The sequence below is a fragment of the Octopus bimaculoides genome, chromosome 14 (genome assembly GCF_046866305.1).
Source record: "Octopus bimaculoides isolate indiv1 chromosome 14, ASM4686630v1, whole genome shotgun sequence".
NCBI lineage: Eukaryota > Metazoa > Mollusca > Cephalopoda > Octopoda > Octopodidae > Octopus > Octopus bimaculoides.
In genome coordinates this window covers 25,998,195-26,022,014 of record NC_142941.1, presented here as the reverse complement: position 1 = coordinate 26,022,014, position 23,820 = coordinate 25,998,195, and the positions used below count along the sequence as shown (strand labels likewise).

At 39.2% G+C, this 23,820-nt stretch overlaps 1 protein-coding gene across 4 annotated transcripts in view; it reads left to right on the top strand.

The window, feature by feature from the left end:
- The window catches only part of LOC106879926 (exocyst complex component 4), a 321,255-nt gene that overhangs the window by 284,621 nt on the left and 12,814 nt on the right, over positions 1-23,820 (top strand). For all 4 annotated transcript variants that reach the window (XR_016244259.1, XR_016244258.1, XM_089362568.1 and 1 more), the window contains 3 exons: positions 8,371-8,485; positions 16,353-16,471; positions 17,000-17,095. Coding sequence is in view for 2 of the 4 variants with exons in the window: in XM_089362568.1 (XP_089218694.1) it covers positions 8,371-8,485; positions 16,353-16,471; positions 17,000-17,095 (330 nt within the window). In the remaining 2 variants the exon portion in view is untranslated. The remainder of the gene's footprint in view (positions 1-8,370; positions 8,486-16,352; positions 16,472-16,999; positions 17,096-23,820) is intronic.

The following is a 23,820-nucleotide window of genomic DNA, read 5'->3' as shown; positions in this document are numbered from 1 at the left end:
CACAACTCATCACATCCCCCTTCCCCTTGAAGATCGGTACCAGCACACGTATCATCTGGCATTCCTCTTCCATCCAACACACCCTGGCAGAGCTCCAACATCACAACAATCGCTATCTCTCCATTTGCAGTTATCATTTCTACACTTACTTCTGATGGATCAGCTGCCTTTCCCGTTTTCATTTCCTTTATTGCCTCAGCTACTTCTTCCCAACTAACCCTCTTCACTGCAGCAATTTCCACGCTCTGATCCCATTTATTCTCCTTGTTCCTTATTTTCTACTATATACTCCTTCTAAACTCTTCCCCTGTCCTTCTCACTAAAATTCAACCTTCCGTCACTCCCCCTGATGCATCTTCCTCCCTTAACATCTCTTCCATCTCTTTTTATTGATTTAATAAACCTAAACACTCTATCTGGGTTCTCATCCAGCCCACTCAACCTCTCCTCAGCCTCCTTTCTCATAGATCTTGCAACCTCCCTCTTTGCATGATTTTTCATGTTATTATACCTGACTTTCGTTTGCTCAGTCCTATTATTACATAAAGCTTTATGCGCCTCCTTCTTCCTCACCTCCTCGTTCCACCACTACATATCTCCTCGATCTCTCCTATCTTTCGTCCTTCCATACACTTCGTCTCACACACACACACATGAGGGGTGTTCATAAAGATTTCCCCTGCCCCACTCCCCAAGAACTGGGATAAACGAGACTTGGTATAATTATTAGTCCTTCTCTACATAGCCACCACCAATGGTGATACATTTCTCCCATTGCTTTATGCAGCTGTGAAGACCTCGTCTGTAGAAGTCGGTAGGTTGCATCTGAAGCCAAGGCTTTACCTCAGAAATAAGTTCATCATCATCCACAAAGTGCTTCCCCTTCAAAAAAGACTTCATGGTTGAAAAGAGGTGGCAGCCAGATGGTGCGAGGTTGGGAGAGTAAGAGGGATGAAGAAGGATTTCATAGCAACCGGAGTGTTTTTTCATCTGGGCAACATGCACTGTCTTGGAGGAGGCGGACTCCTTTAGTCAGCATGCCGCGCCTTTCTGCTTTGATGGTGTTTCACAATTTCTGCAGCCGAGAAGCTTAATATACCCCATGCTACTCCACACTGGTTCCAAAAGACTGTGAGCATAACCTTGCTCGCAGAGGGTTGGACACGAGCCTTCTTTGGAGGTGGTGAATTATCATGCTTCCATTGCTTCAATTAGGCTTTAGTCTCAGGATCATAGTGATGGACCCATGTTTCATCCTGTGTGATAATTCTGCCAAAAATATCCTCATATTCTTGACACATTGCCAAAAGAGCCTGGAAGCAATTGACTCATTCCTGCTTCTGGAAGGGTGTGAGCATCCAAGAAATCCATCCTGCAGACATCTTCCGCATGTGTAAATGGTTGTGAATGATTTTTTTTCCATGGACCCTACACTTATCTTCACTTCTTGGGCCAGTTGCCAAATAGTTATGTGGCGATCCTCCAAAGTGGCAGCTTCCACTTTATGGAAGGTGTCATCAATGGCGGAATGTGGTCCTCCAGGAATAGGAGTAGTTTCCACCAATATCCAACCACATTTGAATCAGTGATGCCAGTGCTTGACTATGTTGTATGATGGTGCATCATTGCCATAAACTTCTTTCATCTCATCGAAAGTCTCTTGGTGTACAACCTTACAAGTATAAGAACCTGATCACTGATCTGCATTCAACTGCCTCCATTATAACACCTTAGTCCACTTCAGTAGCCATAAAAGACAAACAAATACTAGTGGAAAGCTGCACATACATGATTATACCTGTACAAATTCTGTTTCCTGCAATAACCAGAAGTGGGTCAGTAATCTTTAATAAACACCCCTCATATATATCTATCTATCTCTCTCTCTCTCTCTCTCTATATATATATATATATATATATATATATATATATATATATATATATATATATATATATATATATATAAATGAGAATGTGTGTGTGTCTGTGTGATTCCCTAAAACTCGAGAACTACACAACCAATTTCATTCAAATTTTACACATGCCTTTTAACTTCTTGCATAGTTCGAGCCCACAGCAATATCATATCTCCTCCACTATTTAAGTATTACATGTCAAAAGTGAAACAAACCACTCATGTCAAATACTTTCACTTTCAAAATGAAACTATTCCACTAACTGAAACAATCATATTTTGATACTGTAATGACATACTTTCACTTTAATGCTTTCATTTTCATACTGAATCTACTACAGTGAAACTATACTCTCATATATATACAGGCATAGTAGTAGTAGTTGGCTGCGTCTCGTGTTTCCGAGCTTGCAATCCAGTTCATTTTCCTGGGTGTTTGAACCACAGATGTCTCCGGAATCCAAGGGTTGCATGAAACATACGGGGACATTGTGGACAAGGGATAGAAGGGGTTGGTTTGGGAAGGAGAAGGCGCTGCTTTCTCTCCCATCTCTTGAGTTCAGCTCTTGCGACTCGGGCTTTCTTGAAGTCCGCTGAACCCGTTTTGATGGTGTGTCTCCAGAGGGGTCTGTTTGCCAAGATATCCTCCCAGTGTGCGGGGTCGATGTTGGTGCTTTTCAAGGTTGATTTGAGTTGGTCCTTGTACCGCCTCAAGGGGGCTCCACGAGGACATTTTCCTTCAGACAGTTCACCATAGAGACAGATCTTGGGAAGGCGGTGTTCATTCATCCAACAAACGTGACCTGACCATCGGAGATGATGTTCACTGATCAAGGCTTTGATGCTCAGGAGACCTGATCTTTCAAGTACAGAGTTGTTGGTGATGCGATCTTCCCAGTTGATGTTCTGGATAGAACGAAGTTTGGATTGATGGAAGTGCTCTAGTTTCTTCACGTCCTCACGGTAAACAGTCCAGGTTTCACACCCGTACAGCAGAGTTGATACGACAACAGCCCGATAGACCATGAGCTTCGTTTTGAATGTCAGATCCTTGTTGCAAAAGACCCTGGCTTTGAGACGACCAAAAGAGGCATGACCTGATTGGATGCGATGTTCGATATCCTTACCAGATCCTGCAGTGGGTAACAGAAAACTTCCAAGATAGCAGAAATCCTCAACGACCTCAATTGACTGGTTGTTGATGGTGATGTTGGGGCTGTCAAGGTTGGTATGAAGAGCTGGTTGAGTGAGCACATTGGTTTTGACGATGTTCACTTTCAGGCCGAAAGTTTGATAAGCTCTGCTGAAGTTGTTTATTGAGGTTTAGAGGTCCTCTGCAGTTGAAGCTGGGGCTGCGTTATCATCGGCATATTGAAGCTCAGTGATCTTGTGCTCTCAACAGCGATGTTTTGATCGGAAACGCAAGACGTTGAAAAGTTCGCCATCAAATCTACATCTGAGTTTCACTCCGGGGTTGTCTGTTGGAATTTCGGAGAGCATGGCAGCGATGTAGAGAGAAAACAGGGTTGGAGCAAGAACACATCCCTGCTTCAGGCCACAGGTGATCTTGAATTCTTCAGAGACGTCAGTCTGATAAAGGACTCTTCCCCTCATTTCATCATGGAAACCCTTGATCAGGACAACCGTAACGATGTAGGATATCCCACATGACCTCTCTTGGGACACTGTCAAAAGCTTTTTCCAAATCATAGAAGATGAAAAAGACAGGTTTCTGTTGCCCTCGGCTCTTCTCCTGGATCTGACGTGCACAAAATATCATGTCGATAGTACCTCTTGACCTTATGAAACCACACTGTGACTCAGGAAAGACTGACTCAGCAACTACTTGGAGACGTTGTAACAAAATTCCAGCGATGATCTTGCCTGCGATTGAAAGCAGAGAGATGCCATGATAGTTACCACAAAGGCTCCTGTCTCCTTTCTTGAAGATGGTGACAATGACTGCAAAGATGCAGAGATGCTCATACAGGCATACATACATATATACATACATACATGTATATATATATATCTGCACAAATGTATCCATATACATGTATACATATACATGTATATATATATAGATGTATATATATATATATATATATATATAGATGCCAGTACCACCTGACTGGCCTTCGTAGGATTTTCGAGCGAGATCATTGCCAGTGCCCCTGGACTGGCTCTTGTGCAGGTGGCACATAAAATACACCATTTTGAGCGTGGCCGTTGCCAGTACCGCCTGACTGGCCTTCGTGCGGGTGACACGTAAAAGCACCCACTACATTCTCTGAGTGGTTGGCGTTAGGAAGGGCATCCAGCTGTAGAAACTCTGCTAAATTAGATTGGAGCCTGGTGTTGCCATCCGGTTTCACCAGTCCTCAATCAAATCGTCCAACCCATGCTAGCATGGAAAGCGGACGTTAAACGATGATGATGATGATGATGATATATATATATATATATATATATATATATATATATATATATAGAGAGAGAGAGAGAGAGAGAGAGATGTATATGTATACATATAGATGTATATGTACATGTATATGTATATATATATATATATATATATATATATAGATCTATATGCATACATGTATATGTATCCATATGTGTAGATGTATATATATAGATGTACATGTAATATGTACACATATATACACATATATACATGCATACAGATATCTATACATATATACACCCATACACACACACATACACATGCACACAAACACACACATTAGTCATTTGTTTTTTATCCAAAACTACATCAAAAGTACTGAATGGATCTTTATGAAATTTGGAAATTATATTCTATGCATAACGGCTATAACCCCCATGAAAACTCATATATTTTTTTTATGTTGATAAAATTTTAACCATACATATTACGCACAGATAAAGTAATATTTCTAAAATTTCTTCTTCTTAGAAGTTACAAAGACCCCTTCATGGGGACTTCACACCCACAATTTAGTCATTTTTCCTAAGCAAAGACGAATACAGTTGTACCATTGGAAGCTATAGGGTCACCCGAACATAACAGATGAGCATTATTTGTAATTCAACGGTACAACAGTGTATGACTATCCTTTCAGCTATACTTACATTGTGATTTCTGCAATGTGGTGCATAAATTGTCAAGTAAATGAAACGCATCTTTGCCTCCACTGATTCCCTTGCAAAGTGTTGAGTAAAATTATTTCGTTGCAGACCTCCTTTGAGTCTTTTTATTATCACTGGGACACACATAATCCCCAGTTGGTAACATTGATTTCAAGGCCTTCCCAGATGAGTGACTGGTTGTTCTAAGACATTTATTGACTGTAAATTTTTTCTGCACAGTTACCTATCGGCATAGTGGTCATTTGCAAACTCCAGAGGCTACACTTTCATTTCCCTTTACTCCAAACATCACACATTGTTGTTTCTATTGAGTCATGCCATTCCAATTGCTATAGATCCATAATGCATCTTAAAGCTGTACCTGTCACCTGTATGGTGAGGAATCCTACATTGGGGAGTAGTAACGACTAGGCTACGGTAGCTGACTGATTATCGTGATCATTCGTCTTTTGATTTCCTGTAGCTTTGCTCACTTTTACAAACCCAGTGAACATACATATATTTCCTATTTCAAAGAAATTCAAACAATACATATTACACCCAAGTTAAAAAGATTCCCAACAATTCAACTTCTCTGGTTGACATTAACACACCCACCCCCAATAGGGGCTGAAAGTACACATGGAAACATTTTTCTAAATTTTATCATTAACTCCTCAGACGAATTATTTTTAGAGGGACAACCATTTATATTTTTACAATAGATTTATGGGGAGGTCCTTTAAATCAAATAATTCTAACTGATTGATACACAGGTTGGTTGCATTTTTAACAATGAAGAGTTTCGCCTTGTATATTTTCCCTCGAAATGTGACATTAGTTCACATTTTGCCTATGAAATGTAATTTGTCGCCTGTCACACTAGGAGCAGATTTTGCTGTTTTTCTCAACATAAGTTTCCCTATTTTCTTCCATGTGTCCATATTTATTATTGAAATATCACTTCCAGTATCCAGTTGAAGTTTAATATGTATTCCATTTATTTTTATATGTATGAATTTTCTTATTTAGGAGTCAGTATTTGTTTCTGCTGAGAGCACTCTAGGATTTTTAACATGTGATCTTTGTAATTTTGTTCTGCAGTGTGAACTCTTGTGACCAATTCTTTTGCAACTGTAACATTTTTTATTTTTAAATGGACAGTCTTTTCTGAAATGTATGCTCCCACATGCATAACATGGATTAGGATGTGGTGCCCTTTTTTGGTTGTACTTTTCCAGTCGGCATATTTGTATTTTTGAGGAATCCTTTTCTTGAATTTTTTCTACATCATATTTCAGGTTTACCATCCTTTGGCATTCTTCTGCCACAGACTGTAAGGTTAGATCTTAGTTCCCTTGTTCCAATTTAGAAACAATTCTTGCCACATTTCTGTATCTTCGCTTACTGTAAGGCCTTGTATGAAAATGAGTTTAAAACTTTCACACATCCTGTTGACTGTTCCTGCATATGTGATAATAAAATCATCATTCTCTTTTTTTGTTATATTCCAACACTCTATTCAAGTGTTAAATTGAGAAGTTTTATCACCGAATATGTTAGACAGTAATTCTATTATTTCTTTAAAACAAATTCCATTGGGTTTTTTGGACAATATAAAATTACAGTAACGTTCATGCTCTAACAGAGCTAATTCTTACAGTAACAATCTCACTTTTTGTTCATCCAACTATGATTTGCAATCTTGCGTAAAAATCTCCTTGTACCTTTCGTAGTACAATCCAAAAGTTAAACCCTCCTCTGGGTTATAACTGAATTCATTAATCGAATTTGAAATGCAATCAGGCAAAAATGAACTTACCTTGTTTTTGCACTTTTTTGAATATAGCTCCAATAATTGTTGTTGCTGTAATAGTTGCTACAACTCCTGTTGCTGCTCTTGTTGTTGCTTTTGAAACCGTACTATGGAAGCTAATAGATCTTCCATTATTTAACAAGTTGTATCATGAACAAATTGTTGAATAAACTATGTGAGCTTCAAAAACCTCAGCACCAGATGTAATGTAATTTGTTTTGTACAATAAATAAGATAAACAAATCTCTTTAGGAACCAACAATTAATATTCCTTGTGAACTAACCAACTGACACCTTCTGACTTCACAGTGAACTAACACGACTCTGACCACTGAACCTTTGAACTCACTCGGACTGTTACTATTTATACTTTACTTGGACCAGCCTATCTCTCTTCACAACACACCTTTAGTGAAATAATGAAAGGTTGTTGTATGAAATGCAGTTTAAGGTCTGATAATATTATGTCTTCTGTTAAATGAGATCAGGGTAGATATCAATAAACAAATTCAAAGACAAGTTGCAGTTGACCACACTGAAACATTTATTACCATCACTAAAATTAGATGCAGCAAACTGGTAGGACATTAATAATTGTCAATACATTATATAGATTCAAATGCTCATTAAAATGGAAGATAGGTAAGAAAAACCTGAAGCATAGCATAAAAAATTCTGGTAACAATTCTGTTTAAAATGTTGGTAAGACATGAAGCATAGTGTTAAGGATTCTGGTTACAATTATATTCAAATGTTGGAAAGACACATAGCATAGTGTCAAGAATTCTGGTTACAATTCTGTTCAAGCTGAAACTGCAAAGTGGAATCAAGCTACTCTCACATCAAAGATCTAAAATCACTCATAGCAAAAACTCACTCCCTTTAGAAATAGGAGAAATAAGAGTCCCTTAAATAGCTGATATTGTGACGCTTGGCCAGTCTATCACATTAAGGGGTGGACAGTTCGTGTAACGCTAAATGGACTTGACCATCACGTGGTGAACCAAAAGTTGGTAGCTAAAAGTAAAAAGCTACAATGTGGTAAGGAGTGATCATGTTTCTGCTAGACACCTATAATTAAAATCATTCTAGTCTTGCCTATGCCTTCATGTTTGCCTTATATGCCCTTCACTCTTTTAAGACAATAAGATGTAATTTAAGTAAACATTTACTGTTATTACTGATTGCTCATGTACATGTACATTTGTGTATGCATGTTAGTGTACTTGTGTGTATATCTAAAAGAAAACAACCAGATAAAAAAAACAACAAAGTTTCTTTATTTTTCTTGTTTATAAAGTATTTATTTATAGTTGATTCAGTTATTTATTTATAGTTTGATAAACTGTTACATTAATTTATTAAATTATATTTAATTACCAAATTATATTTTTTACTTATGTTAAATCATATTTATTAAATTATATTTATTTTTTGCTAATTATAAGATTGTATTTGTTAAATTGTATTTCAAAATTAAATTCTAATTGTTCTTTTAATTATATTTACTAATTTTCTCATTGTAAAGGTCTTTGAAATCTTTGGTGACTGATTTCCAAAATCTAGCAGAGATATGTCTGTTGCTGCTACACCTTGAAGTGCGTGTACACTGTTTTTACTATCTGTTGCCAGTTGCAAAACAGGTATGCATTTAATATTGTGTTTAACTAACTATATATCATCTCTATTCCTGCAGACCTCTGATCAAACCTGTTCTAGCCATGACTGTCCTCAATTTTTTGCACACATGTATAACTACAAACAATCAAGCTAACAGGTTAACCTCAACATATTGCTGAATCTGCTAGAAATACTAGTGAAATCTCCTTTGATCACATCTTTCCCACTTAAAGAAAAAAGAGCACAATATAGTCCATAATACATCATGTATGCAAAATGTGTAAAAAGTTTTTTTTATATATTATAAAACCAGTGAACAGCAGTTTTGTTATGTTTATATTGTAAAGGAAACATCCATTGGGAAATGAGAGATTAATTAGATAGGTTGTATACTTTGAAGAAGTGATGTTAACACACACATGTTGATTATACATATGGACATTTGCATGCACAAATATATCTCTGCATATACATATATACAAAGGTAATTAGGAGATTGGCTAATTTAATTTGTATAAAAATTAAAAAAAGTCATATTCTAGAAATACAATTAATAAATTAAATTAGAATTGGTATGGAGCTGACATAAGACATTAATGGAGGTTTATAAGCCTTAAAAATTCATTGCCTATGGGCATAGCATAGCAGATAAAGGCATTGGTTAATGCAGTGTAGTCAGCTACAGGTTCTGACTTCAATCCCAGGCAAGGCACTAAGGTGATATACAAAACAGATGAAGAATGCTAGAGTGTTACAACAGTCGAAACATAGTGAAAGTAACAATCATGATGAGGACACCACTCTGACTATTGTAAACAGTGTACATAAATTAGAATCATTCATTGTCATGGTTGATTTTGATAGTTATCGCCAAGCACATACACACACACATGCATGCATACTCACACTATATGCCGAGGCAGCTAGCTGTATGCTGTCTCTTTTTTAAAACAAAGCAGCATGAATGTGTCAGAAAATGTAGATGCCTGGATACTAAGTATTTAATTAAGATTAGTTGCCAGTCTGTAGTGACCATAAAATTGATATTAACACTCATGTAATCCACAAATCTTTTTATATATACATTCTACTCTGTACAACATTGAGTGCTTTATTTTCATTCAAGACCACAGCACCATGTGAATTATCATAACTTTTATGTCTGCCTTTTCCATGTTGGCACAAGTTGGATGAGACTTCCTGAGGAATTATTCTACAGTTGATTATTTTCCTGATGCTTATGTTTACATTTTTTTTAGTAAGGTACTTAACACATTGAACTCCAAATATGAAGACACATACAGATGAACATACAAACACACTCATCCACATATATTTCTATATATAATAATATTTATCTCTGTATGCATGGGTGAAGGAGAGTCTTTCTAACATGGATCCAACATGATAGATAAAGCAGTTAAGGATATAAAGACAAGGAAAACTCTTGGTTCATAAAGAATTAGCACCAAAATGTTTAAAATATCTAGCAGAGCAGGATATGCCTTGTCATCCATATAGTTAATCAGGTTGTACAGGAAGGTGTCATGCCCAACAACTGATGTAACAGGGTGTTCAGGCTAACTTTGATGATTTTTTTTGTTTCCTTTTTGGGGGAGCTGCTTGATGTATTGGTGAACAGTCAATAAGGTTGGATAGCATAATGTTGAGAAAAAGTTGATAGGGAAGACTGAATATTGGAAAAGAGTTACCTGTATCATGATAATTCTTGCCAGGTATCATAATGTCAACATCATGACTGTTGCTTAGTTCTCTATGAACTGTAAAGGTTGTAAGATATGACATAGATGCAGTGGAGACTATGAAGCCATGACCAGCAGGAAGGGACACAGCAGGCATTCTGGGTGTGTCTGCATGCCAAAATTCATCCAACAATTGCAGAGTAAGGTGATGGAAGATCTGAGCCAGAGAATCTGGTTTGGCAGGAGACACCTGTTGGAGTTGCCACCATGAAGCTGGCCCTGAATGAATATCTTTGCTGTCACTCATCCAAGAGGTGCAAGGGACAAATTCGGACAGCCAAGGCAAAAAAGCTCCTGAACAAGCTGAAGTATCCTGTTGAGCCAGAGATGATCTGGTTCTTCTCAGATGAAAAGAACTTCTGCCAGGACAAGTTGCACAATACCCAAAACTACAAGTGACTTGCCTACAATCCATGTGATATCCCATATATCATGAAACCAAGTTTCCCCAAGCTGTGATGGCGTTTAGGTGTGTCTCCAATGAGTGTGATGTCATGCCACCCCACATCTTCGAACAGAGGTGGTCAATGCAGAAAGTAGGGATAGACAAGTGGTTGGTGAGAGCTGTACAAGCCATGTACAGGAACACTATCAGTAAGGTGAGGGTTGGCAATGAGTACAGTGAAGAATTCAGGGTAGAAGTAGGGGTTCACCAAGGACCAGTCCTCAGCCCCCTTTTGTTTATCATAGTCCTCCAGGCAATAACAGAGGAATTTAAGACAGGCTTCCTCTGGGAACTCCTCTATGCTGATGACCTTGTTCTTATAGCTGAATCATTACCAGAACTAGAGAAGTTTCAGGTATGGAAGCATGATCTAGAATCAAACAGCTTTAGGGTTAACCTAGCAAAAACCAAAGTCTTCGTAAGTAGGAAGGCAGACAAATCGCAAATCCCTTCAGGTAGAAACTCCATAAGATGTACCCAGTGTAAGCTCTGGGCACATAAGAGATGCAGCACTATCAGAGGAAGATTAACATGGAAAATAGCTTTTGTGTGTAGAAGATGCATAGGTACAATAAACACTGAAAATGTACAGAAAATAGATGTCATCAACTTCCAGTGGGGTAAGCTAGAGGTAGTAGATAGCTTCCGTTATCTCAGTGACCAAGTCAGTAGTGGAAGTGGATGCTCCGAGAGCATAGCTGTGAGAATAAGATTAGGCTGGGCAAAGTTCAGAGAGCTCCTACCTATGCTGGCAACAAAGGGCCTCTCCCTCAGAGTGAAAGGCAGATTGTATGATGCCTGTGTGCAAACAGCTATGCTACATGGTAGTGAAACATGGGCTGTGACAGCTGAGGACATGCATAGGCTTGAAAGAAATGAAACCAGTATGCTTTGCTGGATGTGCAATGTCAGTGTGCATGTTCGACAAAGTGTAAGCATCTTGAGAGAAAAGTTAGGTATAAGAGGCATGAGATGTGGTGTACAAGAAAGACGATTGCACTGGTACAAGGGCAGCTGTGTAAAGAAGTGCTGATCTCTAACTGTGGAGGGAACCTGTGGTAGAGGTAGATCCAGGAAGACATTGGACGAAGTAGTGAACTTTGATCTTCAAACTTTGGGTCTTACAGAGGCAATGACTAATAACTGAAACCTTTGGCGATATGCTGTACTTGAGAAGACTCGTCAAGCCAAGTAAAATTGGAGTGGTTGGCGTTAGGAAGGGCATCCAGTCGTAGAAACCATGCCAAATCAGACTGGAATCCGGTGCAGACATCCAGCTTGCTAGCCCTGGTCAGACTGTCCAACAATGGACGTTAAATGATGATGATGATGATGGTAATGGATTACCATGTGTGCGGCACATTTGAGAAAGACACTCAAGAAAATAGCCCTGTTTGATATGTAGGGAAGGTGTTGGTAGAAATTCCATATGGTATACCTAGAGCAAACTGTGGACACATAAGAGCTGTGGTTGAATCACAGGAAGGTTAATAGAGGAAGTAGACTTTGTGTGTGGCAGAAGCACAAGAACAATACTTAGTAAGAATGCATGGAAAATAGATTTTCTAAAATGCCCAGGAGGAACTAGATGGTTTTTGTTACCTAGGTCACCTAATTAGCAATGGAGGAGCATGCTCTGAAAAACATAGTTGCTAGAATAAGAACTAGCTGGAAAAAGTTCAGAGCTATTACCTCTAGTGTGCATATACAGCAAATGTGTTGAGAGAATATTTGGGCATAAAAGACATTAGATGTGGTGTGCAAGAGAGAAAACTGCTGGTATGGCCATGTGATACAGATGGGTAAGGACACCTGCATAAAGAAGTGTCAATTTTTAAATGTGAATGGAACCTGTGGAAGAGGAAGACGTGAAGAATGACCTCCAAATGTTGAACCTCACAGAGATGTTGAAGGACTGAAATGATTTGCTGTGCTAGAGAAGACCCATCCATCATCATCATCATTTAGCATCTATTTTCCATGCTGGCACCCAATCTATCCCGAACAACTTGTCTTTCTAACATCTATCCCTCTGTCAGTCTTCTGACAACAGTATTATTCATTTAGCTGTTGTAATCATGAGAGTGGAACTGCACATATTTCATCCCCCTTTGTACCTCTGACCTTGTCCCTGGCACTGTGCATCTCTTGCATATCACTCCCACACTCTTTACATCATCTGTTCCGCTCCCTATTACCTCCCTGATCCACTTCTTCCCCAAACTGATATTCAAGATTGACCAAGCCTCCATCCATGTTTACTATTCACTGCATTTACCTCTAAAACTATCTCTATGTATCTGTCTCTATCTTTTCACTCTTTTGTGAACTTACTTAATCACCCTTGTCTTGTCTTACTTTCATCTTCCTGTAACTTGAGAATATACTCTAACACATCTTCACCATCATTTCTCTTTTCCATTTGGGGTAGCCATGTATCTCCTCTGTAGCAAAATACCTGTTCCTGTTCTATCATACTTCAGACACTCATCATCTGACATAAAGCTGTCTCTCTCAACACTAAGGGGTCTTGCAAGTTACTTAGTGACTTCATTAGTGCCACGAAAATGTGCCCTGTACACTCTGTACAGTGGTTGGTATTAGGAAAGGCATCCAGCCATAGAAACCATGCCAAAGCAAACATTGGAGCTCAGCTCAGTCCTCTGGCTCACCAACTCCTGTTGAAACATCTAACCCATTCCAGCATGGAAAGCAGATGTTAAATGGTGGTGGTGGCGGTGTGTGTGTGTGTGTTATTAACATCATTATCGTTTTGCATGTGCTTTCCATTCTGGCCTGAGATGGATCTGACAAATTGGAGGATTGCACTGTCCTTTAGTGCCTCAGCCATGACATGACTTTTATGACTAGAGCTTCTTCCTAATACCAACCACTTTATAAAATGTTTTACTATGTACATTTTTTGTGGCACCAGCTCTAGCTAGGTTGCCTTACCACTTGTATGACTAAAGAATCCTTATATCTGAAAGAAGAAAAAAAGAGAGAAAGATGATTTTCGGTGAAGAAAACAAGGAATATATTTGTTGTTGTAGCGGCATGTATACAAAGTATTTAATTCTTTCTGTGATTATTTTCTCTCTCTCTCTCTCTCTCTCCCTCTCTCTCTCTCTCTCTCACACACAGACTGTGGCCATGTGCTGGTGCCCTTGAAGAAGTTGAGTTGAATGATTCAACCACACTACTTATTTTTTGTTTTTTAGCCTTGTATTTATTCTATCAGTCTCTTTTGCCAAATTACTAAGAAGAACGTTAAAACACCAACAGCAGTGGTGGGGGGACAAGCATAGACACAAATACACACACATATATATACATGTGTCACGTTCGCCATGATAGCCACTAAACCTTTTTCTATTTTCTCTCCCTGTTTATTTCTGTGTTCCTTTCTGTCAAAGAGCATAGGCTCGAAACAAAAGACTTTCTCACTTCCTGAGCATTAAGCTAATACATATGTTTGTTGTTTACACACCCATCTTCATCTTGTGTTTTTTTTGTAAATTCTTACTATATAGATGTTATTCGTCTGACGTCTCATGTTTAAATGTGGTTCGTCTGAGTTCCTTGTTTTCGTTGTTGTTCTGAATGACTGGGGTAGTAAAATGTCATTGATATATATGGCGGACATGACTCTTGTTTTATTAACATCGAACTTTCGGTGAGTGCGTTCTTTGTATGTAATTGAATAATAAATGTAATAATTAAATTGTACAACTCGTCTTTTCTCTGCGAGTCTCCCGAGAGGAATACAACAATATATATATATATATATATATATATATATATATATATATATATATATATATATATATACACACATACACACACACACAATGGGCTTCTTTCAGTTTCCATCTACCAAATCCACTCAGGTTTTGGTTGACCTGAGGCTATAGTATAAGACACTTGCTCAAAGTGCCATGCAGTGGGACTGAACCTGGAACCATGTGGTTGGAAAGTAAACTTCTTACCACACAGCCATGCCTGCATCTATATGTGTGGGTATACACATGTATTGAATGATTATTAATTCAGTATTTCTTAAAATCTAATAGAATCTACAGACAGAATTTAATTTTTCATGAACACCTCTTTTTAAATTGATGACTGTTCTGGTCCAAACACTACTGATAATGTGAAGCAATGGGGTTGCAAGCATCAAGAAACATATCATTCCATATTTGTGCACATTTGTCAATTGTTAGTTTTGGACTGTAAATTTCATCTTTTTAGCATCCCCATAAATAAGTCTCATTGTGAACACAGCTACTGAGCCTCTTCATACTATCCATTTGTTTGGCAAAACCTCATCAAGATAGATCCTTACATTACTATGGAAATAAAAATTCTATATCTGCAAAGTTCTCTTGATTACAAATTGTTGCAGCAAGTTTAAGTCAATGGGACAATTCACAGTATTGTCAAAAAAGAATGGTCCAATTAATCCTTTTGATGATAAGCCACACCATACTATAACTCCTGGTAAATTAATATGATGTTTCTCCATAATATGCAGATTCTCAGCTCCCCAGTAGATGCAATTATGGTGGTTAATTGAACCATTTAATTTTATTATAACCTCATCACTGCAAAAATCTTTATTGGAAAGTGCACATCTTCTACACAACTTGCCAAGAACCATTCACAAAACTCCACTCTTCAGTCCAGATCATCTTTATTGAGAGTATGGACTATTCTTGGAACGTAACTTTTCCAATGACAGTGCCTTAAAATGCATTAGATGATTGATTCTGAAATTCCTATCTTATGGTTTGCTTGCCACACAGATTTTCTTGAACTACCGGCAATATGTTTCTTGTATCCTTTCTTGCTTTGTTGGACTCATTGACATCCACCATCTTCCAGAACATTTCTTGTGGACATTCTGAACAGTTCAATTGGCTTCAAACTTACCTTTAATTCAAGTGATAAGTGTTCGAAATTCCCTCCTAAACTGCCTTTGCACTTTGTTTGCATTTTCAAACATGCAGTTGAATAAACTTCCTTTGTTCAAAGCTTACTTTAGCTCCTTTCATTATTTCTAATGAGTTAAATCTAAAAAGAAATGAAAATGAGTCATCAGCTGTTAAAGTGTGTACACATTTTCTGGAGGTACCCTGTGTGTGTGTGTGTGTACAGGCTGTCAGGTTTACGTCATTGACCTTTCTTTGTTAGCCTCTCATTTCTCTAACACACTTCTATCTCTCACCATGCCATCACTCATCTTCCTATTGCACATCCTTCTATAACTTGTCTAACTGCCACCCATATCTCTACCAACAATACCTTATCACTGGTGCTTTTGTATTCATGCATCTCTTGCTCATTTTTCTCATTTTCTGAATTTCTACTTTGCATTAGTCAGATTGATTAAGGAAGACAGTGGATGTCTTTTCTTCAATGTATGTTGCTGCCAATGTAACTAGAGATACACTGAATCTATCTGACCTTCTCACCAACACTCCACATCCATCACTCCTACCCTTTTTCACTCACATCTTTATCAGTTAATGTCTCTCAACCATCTTGTTGCATATGCATTAGGGGCTTCATCAGATATGCATGTACTCCACACACACTACTTATATGGAAAGTGGATGTGAGAAAATGATGATAATGTTATATATGTGTGTGTATAAAACTTATCTTTTGTTATAACTTCAGTCCAACTATGCTGGACCTATAGATGACCTTGATCCAGACTCCAATGTACTCAAACTAAACAAGGACCTCTCCAACATTGAAGAAGTACTTTCACTCAGTTTACAACCAAAGAAATTCAAGTGAGTTGCACTTTTTTTTTTTTTTTTCATCACTCTTTTTCTGTCTCTGCTATCCCTAAATCACTGTCATGATACAGAGGTGATATAGTTGTCGAAAAATCAATATTGTAAATTGCCTTCTAATGGTTTGTAAGTTCCTATCCACTACTGTCTTTGTAAGGTTGACTGAACACTATGTAAAGTAAACTACTCTATAGTAACACTGTGGGTGACCATGTAGGGCAGTGTAGGACATAGTGCGGTGTCTTTTTGGGGAACACTCTGATAGTGTATCTCTATGGAACATTGTGGTACTATAGAGTAAATTTTTATCTCTACTCAGTAGACCTTATCATTTAAATGGTACTTTTCAATTGTGTGTGTTGTATGTATTTGTATATTGCATATATGTCCATATAGGCAATTTATATACTCTCTCTCTCTCTTTTGTAGATACATCAATACACACATACATACACATATATCAATGCTGCATCACTCACTCATTTCAACAACTTCATTTGTTCATTAATCCACATGTACTTACAGGTACATCTTTGAAAGTCTTGGCTACTTGGTTGCTTCCATCCTCATCAACAGTATTCAATTTCTCAAGAAGATCAACGAGAATGGCATCAAGAAAATGTTTGTATAATTTACTTACCTTCACTCTGTTGTATGTGGTGCCAATAGTGGTAGTGCTTATTGGTTATTCATTTATTATCCATTTTTCCATGCTACCCTGCATTGGATAGGGACTTATTTGAGGCAGGATTTTACAGTCAAGTACTCTTCCTATTGCCAACCTTTACCAGTTTTTCAAATAAGGGATTTTTTTAACCTGTTGTAATGTCATATCAGCATTTCATTCAAGTGGTGACAAGTGAAGCTGTCAGTTATCAATATTCATGTAGATTTTGTTTGCGCACACATACATACATGATTGCTGTCATAGACAACTATGACCATTGCTGACTATATATCTTATTGGGGGGGAGTCCTTCTATTTCAGTGACCATGGACCAATAATAGCTTTTTAAAGACAATAAGTATTGCATTTTTTGTTGCAGATGCAGTATTTGTATTCATGTATTGTAATTAGGTGCTTGTTTGGTACAGCACCTTGATTTTATACTTCCATGTGTCTCGCGAGTCCAGATCAGCCGGAAAATTTCCTACAATATAGATTGCATATCAGATTAGCTGCTAGAAATTGATTGTATTCAATTTGAGACCTTTCAGTGTGTTTGTATGGATGACTTGTTTGGGAGGCCACACACTCAAAATATGGACGGTACTCTTTTCCTGGATGTTTGCTCTACATTAACCCATTCTAATATGATTTCCTGAAACTTCCTGACACCATTGGTTTTTATGCGTACCAATTATTTCTTGTCAGTTGTTTCAATCTTGCATTGAATCCGAGAATCTTTCACAATCTTTAAAACGTAATTTTGGTTTATGTTGTGGTCTCATATCAGATGTCAGCTCACCATAAAGGATTTGTTTAAGGATTCTGCTGCCATGTAGTCAAATGAGATGACCTATACAGTAGAGTCTATATTTATGGGTGTAAGCCTAAACATTTTGAGGTGTCTGCAGTAGACAACCTAAGTTTCACAGGAGTAAAGCAGTTATCATAAGGATGCTTGCATTGTATACCGTAATTTTACTACCATTTTTAATTCCTTTCTGATCCAAGACATGTGCTTTGAGACTTGCAAAAGCATCAGTTACCTTTCTGGTGCATGAAGCTATTCCATCATCCAGTGAATTATGCTGATTGATCTTACTTCCTTTGTTTGAAAATTTAACAACTTTGAGTTTGTGACCAACAACATAAATTGATAGTTCAATGTTACACCCAGCAGGAGCTATTTGAAACATTACCACCTTTTTGTTGAAGTTAATAATTAACCTTAATGCCTTACAAGATTGCAAGAGCCTATTCATAAAAGTTTGCATACATGTGAATGAATGTGCTACAAGATCACAGTCATCAACATTTAAAAGATTGTGTATGAGATTCTGAAAGAACTTGGTCTTCATAGTAAAGAGTTTTATATTGAATAATTTTCCAGAGCATCATTGTCTAATGAAGATGCCTACATTGCAGTCATTGACTGCATGAATGAGCACTGTAGAGAAGAAGATAGAAAAAAGTGTAGGTAACATGAGATTACACTGTTTAACATCATTCTTGACTTTAATTGGCTCAGTGAAGGTACCACCACCATTTCCCCAGGGTTCAAAAGATTAAGATCACCTAAGCTTATTTTGGAAAAACATCTACAAAATGGAAATAACTGAGATTCTGGTGAATTATTTTATTAATGTATAGTTACATTCATTAGATGACATAATTAACTCAGCAACTAAACAAAACTATGAAAAATCAGAGAAAAACTCTAAATCTTAGACTCATCAAAATATCCACCTTTGGCCTTAATCATTGCAGAGCATACTCTGGGCATTCTTTTGATCAATAAAAGCAAATATTCACTGATAATATTCTGCCACTCCTCTTGTAAGAGTGTTCAGAGGGTTTCTGCACTATGTGGTTGTCGCTTCTTTACTCTTCAATCCAATTCATCCCACACAGTTTCAATGGGATTGCAATCATGGGATTGCAATCAAGGGATTGGGCTAGCCATTCCATTACAGTCAATTTTTTTTCATCCATTTTCTTCTGTAAATAGTTTTTGCATAGCTTAGAAGTATGTTTAGGGCTGGTAAGCTGAGGGGCTGCACCACATTCTTGTCTGATTTGGCATATATATATATATATATATATATATATATATATATATATACACACACACATATATATACAGGGTGCAATTGGTAAATTGTCACCATTTTATACTTTTAATTTTGCACATGCGCATTGTTTGTTTTTGATTTTTGTCGACTACACAGTATGGTAGGGTCAGTTGGACACCATCTGTGAGAAAAACAGCCCCATGGCGCAATTCCCTCAGCCAGAAATTTGCAAATGACATGCTGTACTGCCTGGCATTCACACCAAAAGCTCCAATACAAACATTTCAGAGTGTTTGGGTGTCAATCTGAGGACAGTGCAATCTGAAGACATGTACCGAAAGTGATAAAAATCAAACATCCTGTGGGGTGATCATTAGTGATGGTGACATTATGCCTCTTTCATCTTCCCACACAGTGCCCTACATCAAGTGCCTGGAGGAGGTAGTGCTGCCCTGGGTTAAGAGGGTGGCTGCCGGAAGACCCTATGTCTGGCAACAGGACTCTGCACCATGCCGCACAAGCTGGAGAACCCAGTCATAGCTGTCAGACAATTTCTGTGACCACATCACCCCTAACATCTGGCCACCTAACTCCCTTGATTATTGTGTGGAGTGCAGTTGAGTGTGAGATCAACAAAATTCCTTTTAATAACAAAGATGAATTGAAGGCAAGGATTATGGCAGCATTCACCAACTTAAACAAGGAGAGCATTCAGAAGAGTTGCAGGAGATTCTGAAGTCAACTGGAGGTTGTTGAAACCAATGGCGATTTTATTGAATAAATTTGCTCTTTAGTATTTCAAGATATTTTTATGTAATTTTGGTAAATATATCTGTTAAAATGAGATGTCAGTGTTACTTTCATTTTGTGTAATTTAGATGACATAAACTGCACCATGTGTATATATATATATATGTGTGTGTGTGTGTGTGTGTGTGTGTATATATATATTTATCATCATCATCATCATCATCATCGTTGTTTAACGTCCGCTTTCCATGCTAGCATGGGTTGGACGATTTGACTGAGGACTGGTGAAACCAGATGGCTACACCAGGCTCCAATCTGATTTGGCAGAGTTTCTACAGCTGGATGCCCTTCCTAATGCCAACCACTCTGAGAGTGTAGTGGGTGCTTTTTATGTGCCACCGGCACGAAGGCCAGTCAGGCGGTACTGGCAACGGCCACGCTCAAAATGGTGTATTTTATGTGCCACCCACACAAGAGCCAGTCCAGAGGCACTGGCAACGATCTCACTCAAAAGTCCTTACACATGCCGCAGGCACAAGTGCCAGAAAGGTGATGCTGGGCACAGGTGCCATCACAATTTCTCTTTCGCTTGCCCCAATAAGTCTTTGCAAGCTGAGTTTCGTGTCCAATGAGAGCCAGTCCAGGGGCACTGGCAACAATCTCTCTCGAAAGTCCTTACACATGCCGCGGGCACAAGTGCGAGAAAGGCGATGCTGGGCACAGGTGCTTTCACGATTTCGCTTTCACCAATAAGTCTTCGCAAGCTGAGTTTCGTGTCCAATGAAGGAGACAACGTTGGCATTGGTGCCAGTCGTCGAATTTAACTCGATTTCAATTTCACTTGCCTCAACAGGTCTTCGCAAGTGGAGTTTAGTGTCCAATGAAGGAAGGTACGCATAAGTGGACTGGCTGAGGCCTTAGATTTAGGTCTCACTTGGCTTGCTGGGTCTTCTCACGCACAGCATTTGGCAGAGTTTCTACAGCTGGATACCCTTCCCAATGCCAACCACTCAGAGAGTGTAGTGGGTACTTTTACGTGCCATCGGCACAAAGGCCAGTCAGGCGGTACTGGCAACGGCCACTCTCAAAATGGTGTATTTTATGTGTCACCCGCACAAGAGCCAGTCTAGGGGCACTGGCAACGATCTCGCTCGAAAGTCCTTACACATGCCGCGGGCACAAGTGCCAGAAAGGCGATGCTGGGCACAGGTGTCATCACGATTTCAATCCAATAAGTCTTCGCAAGCTGAGTTTCGTGTCTAATGAAGGAGACGACGTTGGCATGGGTGCCGGTCGTCGAATTTAGCTCGATTTTGACTTCGATTTCACTTGCTTCAACCGGTCTTCGCAAGTGGAGTTTAGTGTCCAATTTAACTCGATTTCGATTTCACTTGCCTCAACAGGTCTCCGCAAGTGGAGTTTAGTGTCCAATTTAACTCGATTTCAATTTCACTTGCCTCAACAGGTCTTCGCAAGTGGAGTTTAGTGTCCAATTTAACTCAATTTCGATTTCACTTGCCTCAACAGGTCTTCGCAAGTGGAGTTTAGTGTCCAAGGAAGGAAGGTATGCATAAATAGACTGGTTGAGGCCTTACATTTAGATTTCACTTGGCTTGCCGAGTCTTCTCACGTACAGCATATTTCCAAAGGTCTCGGTTAGAAGTCATCGCCTCGGTGAGGCCCAATGTTCAAAAGTCGTGCCTCACCACCTCATCCCAGGTCTTCCTGGGCCTACCTCTTCCACAGGTTCCCTCAACTGCTAGGGTGTGGCACTTTTTCACACAGCTATCCTCATCCATTCTCGCTACATGACCATACCATCGCAATCGTCTCTCTTGCACACTACAACTGATGCTTCGTAAGTTCTACTTTTCTCGCAAGGTACTGATACTCTGTCTAGTATGCACACTGACATTACACATCCATCGGAGCATACTGGCTTCATTCCTTGTGAGCCTACGCATGTCCTCAGCAGTCACAGCCCATGTTTCACTGCCATGAAGCATGGCTGTTCGTACACATGCGTCATACAGTCTGCCTTTTACTCTGAGTGAGAGGCCCCTTGTCACCAGCAGAGGTAAGAGCTCTCTGAACTTTGCCCAGGCTATTCTTATTCTAGCAGCTACACTTTCAGCGCACCCTCCCCCACTACTAACTTGGTCACCCAGATAGCGGAAGCTATCAACTACGTCTAGTTTTTTTCCCTGGAATGTGGCAGAAGTTGTTTTCTGTACATTTACAGTGTTTATAGCTCCTGAACATCTGCTACATACAAAAACTAACTTCCTAGTTAACCTTCCTTTGATATTGCTGCTCCTCTTATGTGTCCATAGCTTGCACTGGGTGCATCTTATAGAGTTTCTACCTACGCCTTTGCTACAGATCGAGCAGGGCCTGAAGGGGTTTGTGTGTTGTCTACCTTCCTACTTGTTAGGACTTTGGTTTTAGCTAGGTTGACTCTAAGGCCCTTTGACTCTAGTCCTTGCTTCCACACCTGAAACTTCTCCTCTAGCTCTGATAGTGACTCAGCAATTAGTGCAAGGTCATCAGCATAGAGGAGCTCCCAGGGGCAACCTGCCTTGAATTCCTCTGTTATCGCCTGGAGGACTATGATAAATAGGAGGGGGCTGAGGACTGAACCTTGGTGGACCCCTACCTCTACCCGGAATTTTTCACTGTACTCGTTGCCAACCCTCACCTTACTGATAGCGTCTCTGTACATGACTCGCACAACTCTCACTAACCATTATTCTATCCCTAGTTTCCTCATTGACCACCAGATAAGGGATCGGGGGACCCTGTCAAAAGCTTTCTCCATGTCAACGAAAGCCAGGTACAGAGGTTTATCTTTGGCTAGGTATTTCTCCTTTAACTGCCTTACCAGAAATATAGCATCAGTGGTGCTTTTCCCTGGCACAAACCCAAACTGCATCTCATCTAAACTGACTCTCTCCCTAATCAATTGGGCTATGACCCTTTCCGTGACTTTCATTACCTGATCTGGAATTATTTGTATCTAAAGCATCACCTTTACCTTTGTTGCAGTTGACAATGATGCTGCTACACCAGTCATTGGGTATGACTCCTTCATGTATCACCTGGTTAACAATATGGGTGACTAGGCTACAGCCGACACTGCCAGATATCTTGAGCATCTCTGCAGTGATTCCTGAAGGGCCAAGGGCTTTCCCTGTCTTCATACTCTTAATAGCTTTATCTACCATGGTACTGACAACTCGAATCGCTGGTCCCTCTGTTCAGCAGACTCTCTTTCTCCCATTCGTTCTCTTTATTGAGCAACCTTTTATAGTGGCATCTCCATACCTCTTTCTTTGCAGCCTCGTTTAGTGCAAGTGTACCATCATCCATGCGAACACATTTCTCTCTCACACACTGTCTTGCAACACGAAATACCTCAAGTCTTTGGTCCTCACGGCGCAGAACATTGGCAAACTTTTTCTTATCTGCTTCTCTTCTGGCTAAATAAACTTGTTGCCTAGCTTCCCTTCTGGCAGTCTGATACAATTCCCTGCTACCACCGTTCTTCCTGTCTTTCCAAGCCTATTTCTTTTGTCTAATAGCCCTGTCAATAGCGTTGTTCCACCACCACGTTATTTTCGGTCGAGAGGGGACCTTGCATCATCCACAGATCTGGTCAGTGGCCCTCAGCAGGTTGTCCTGTAGAAACGTCCAGTTGTCCTCTACATTGCGTGAAGCTACATCCCCCTCTATTTCGTCATAGGCTTCGAGTAGTAAATCTCTAAGTCTCTGTCCATTCGCAGGATTTTTGAGCTTCCAGACCCTTCTCCTCCAAGTTGGTCGTCTTCTCGGCAACAACTTAGCCCTGATCCTGAAGT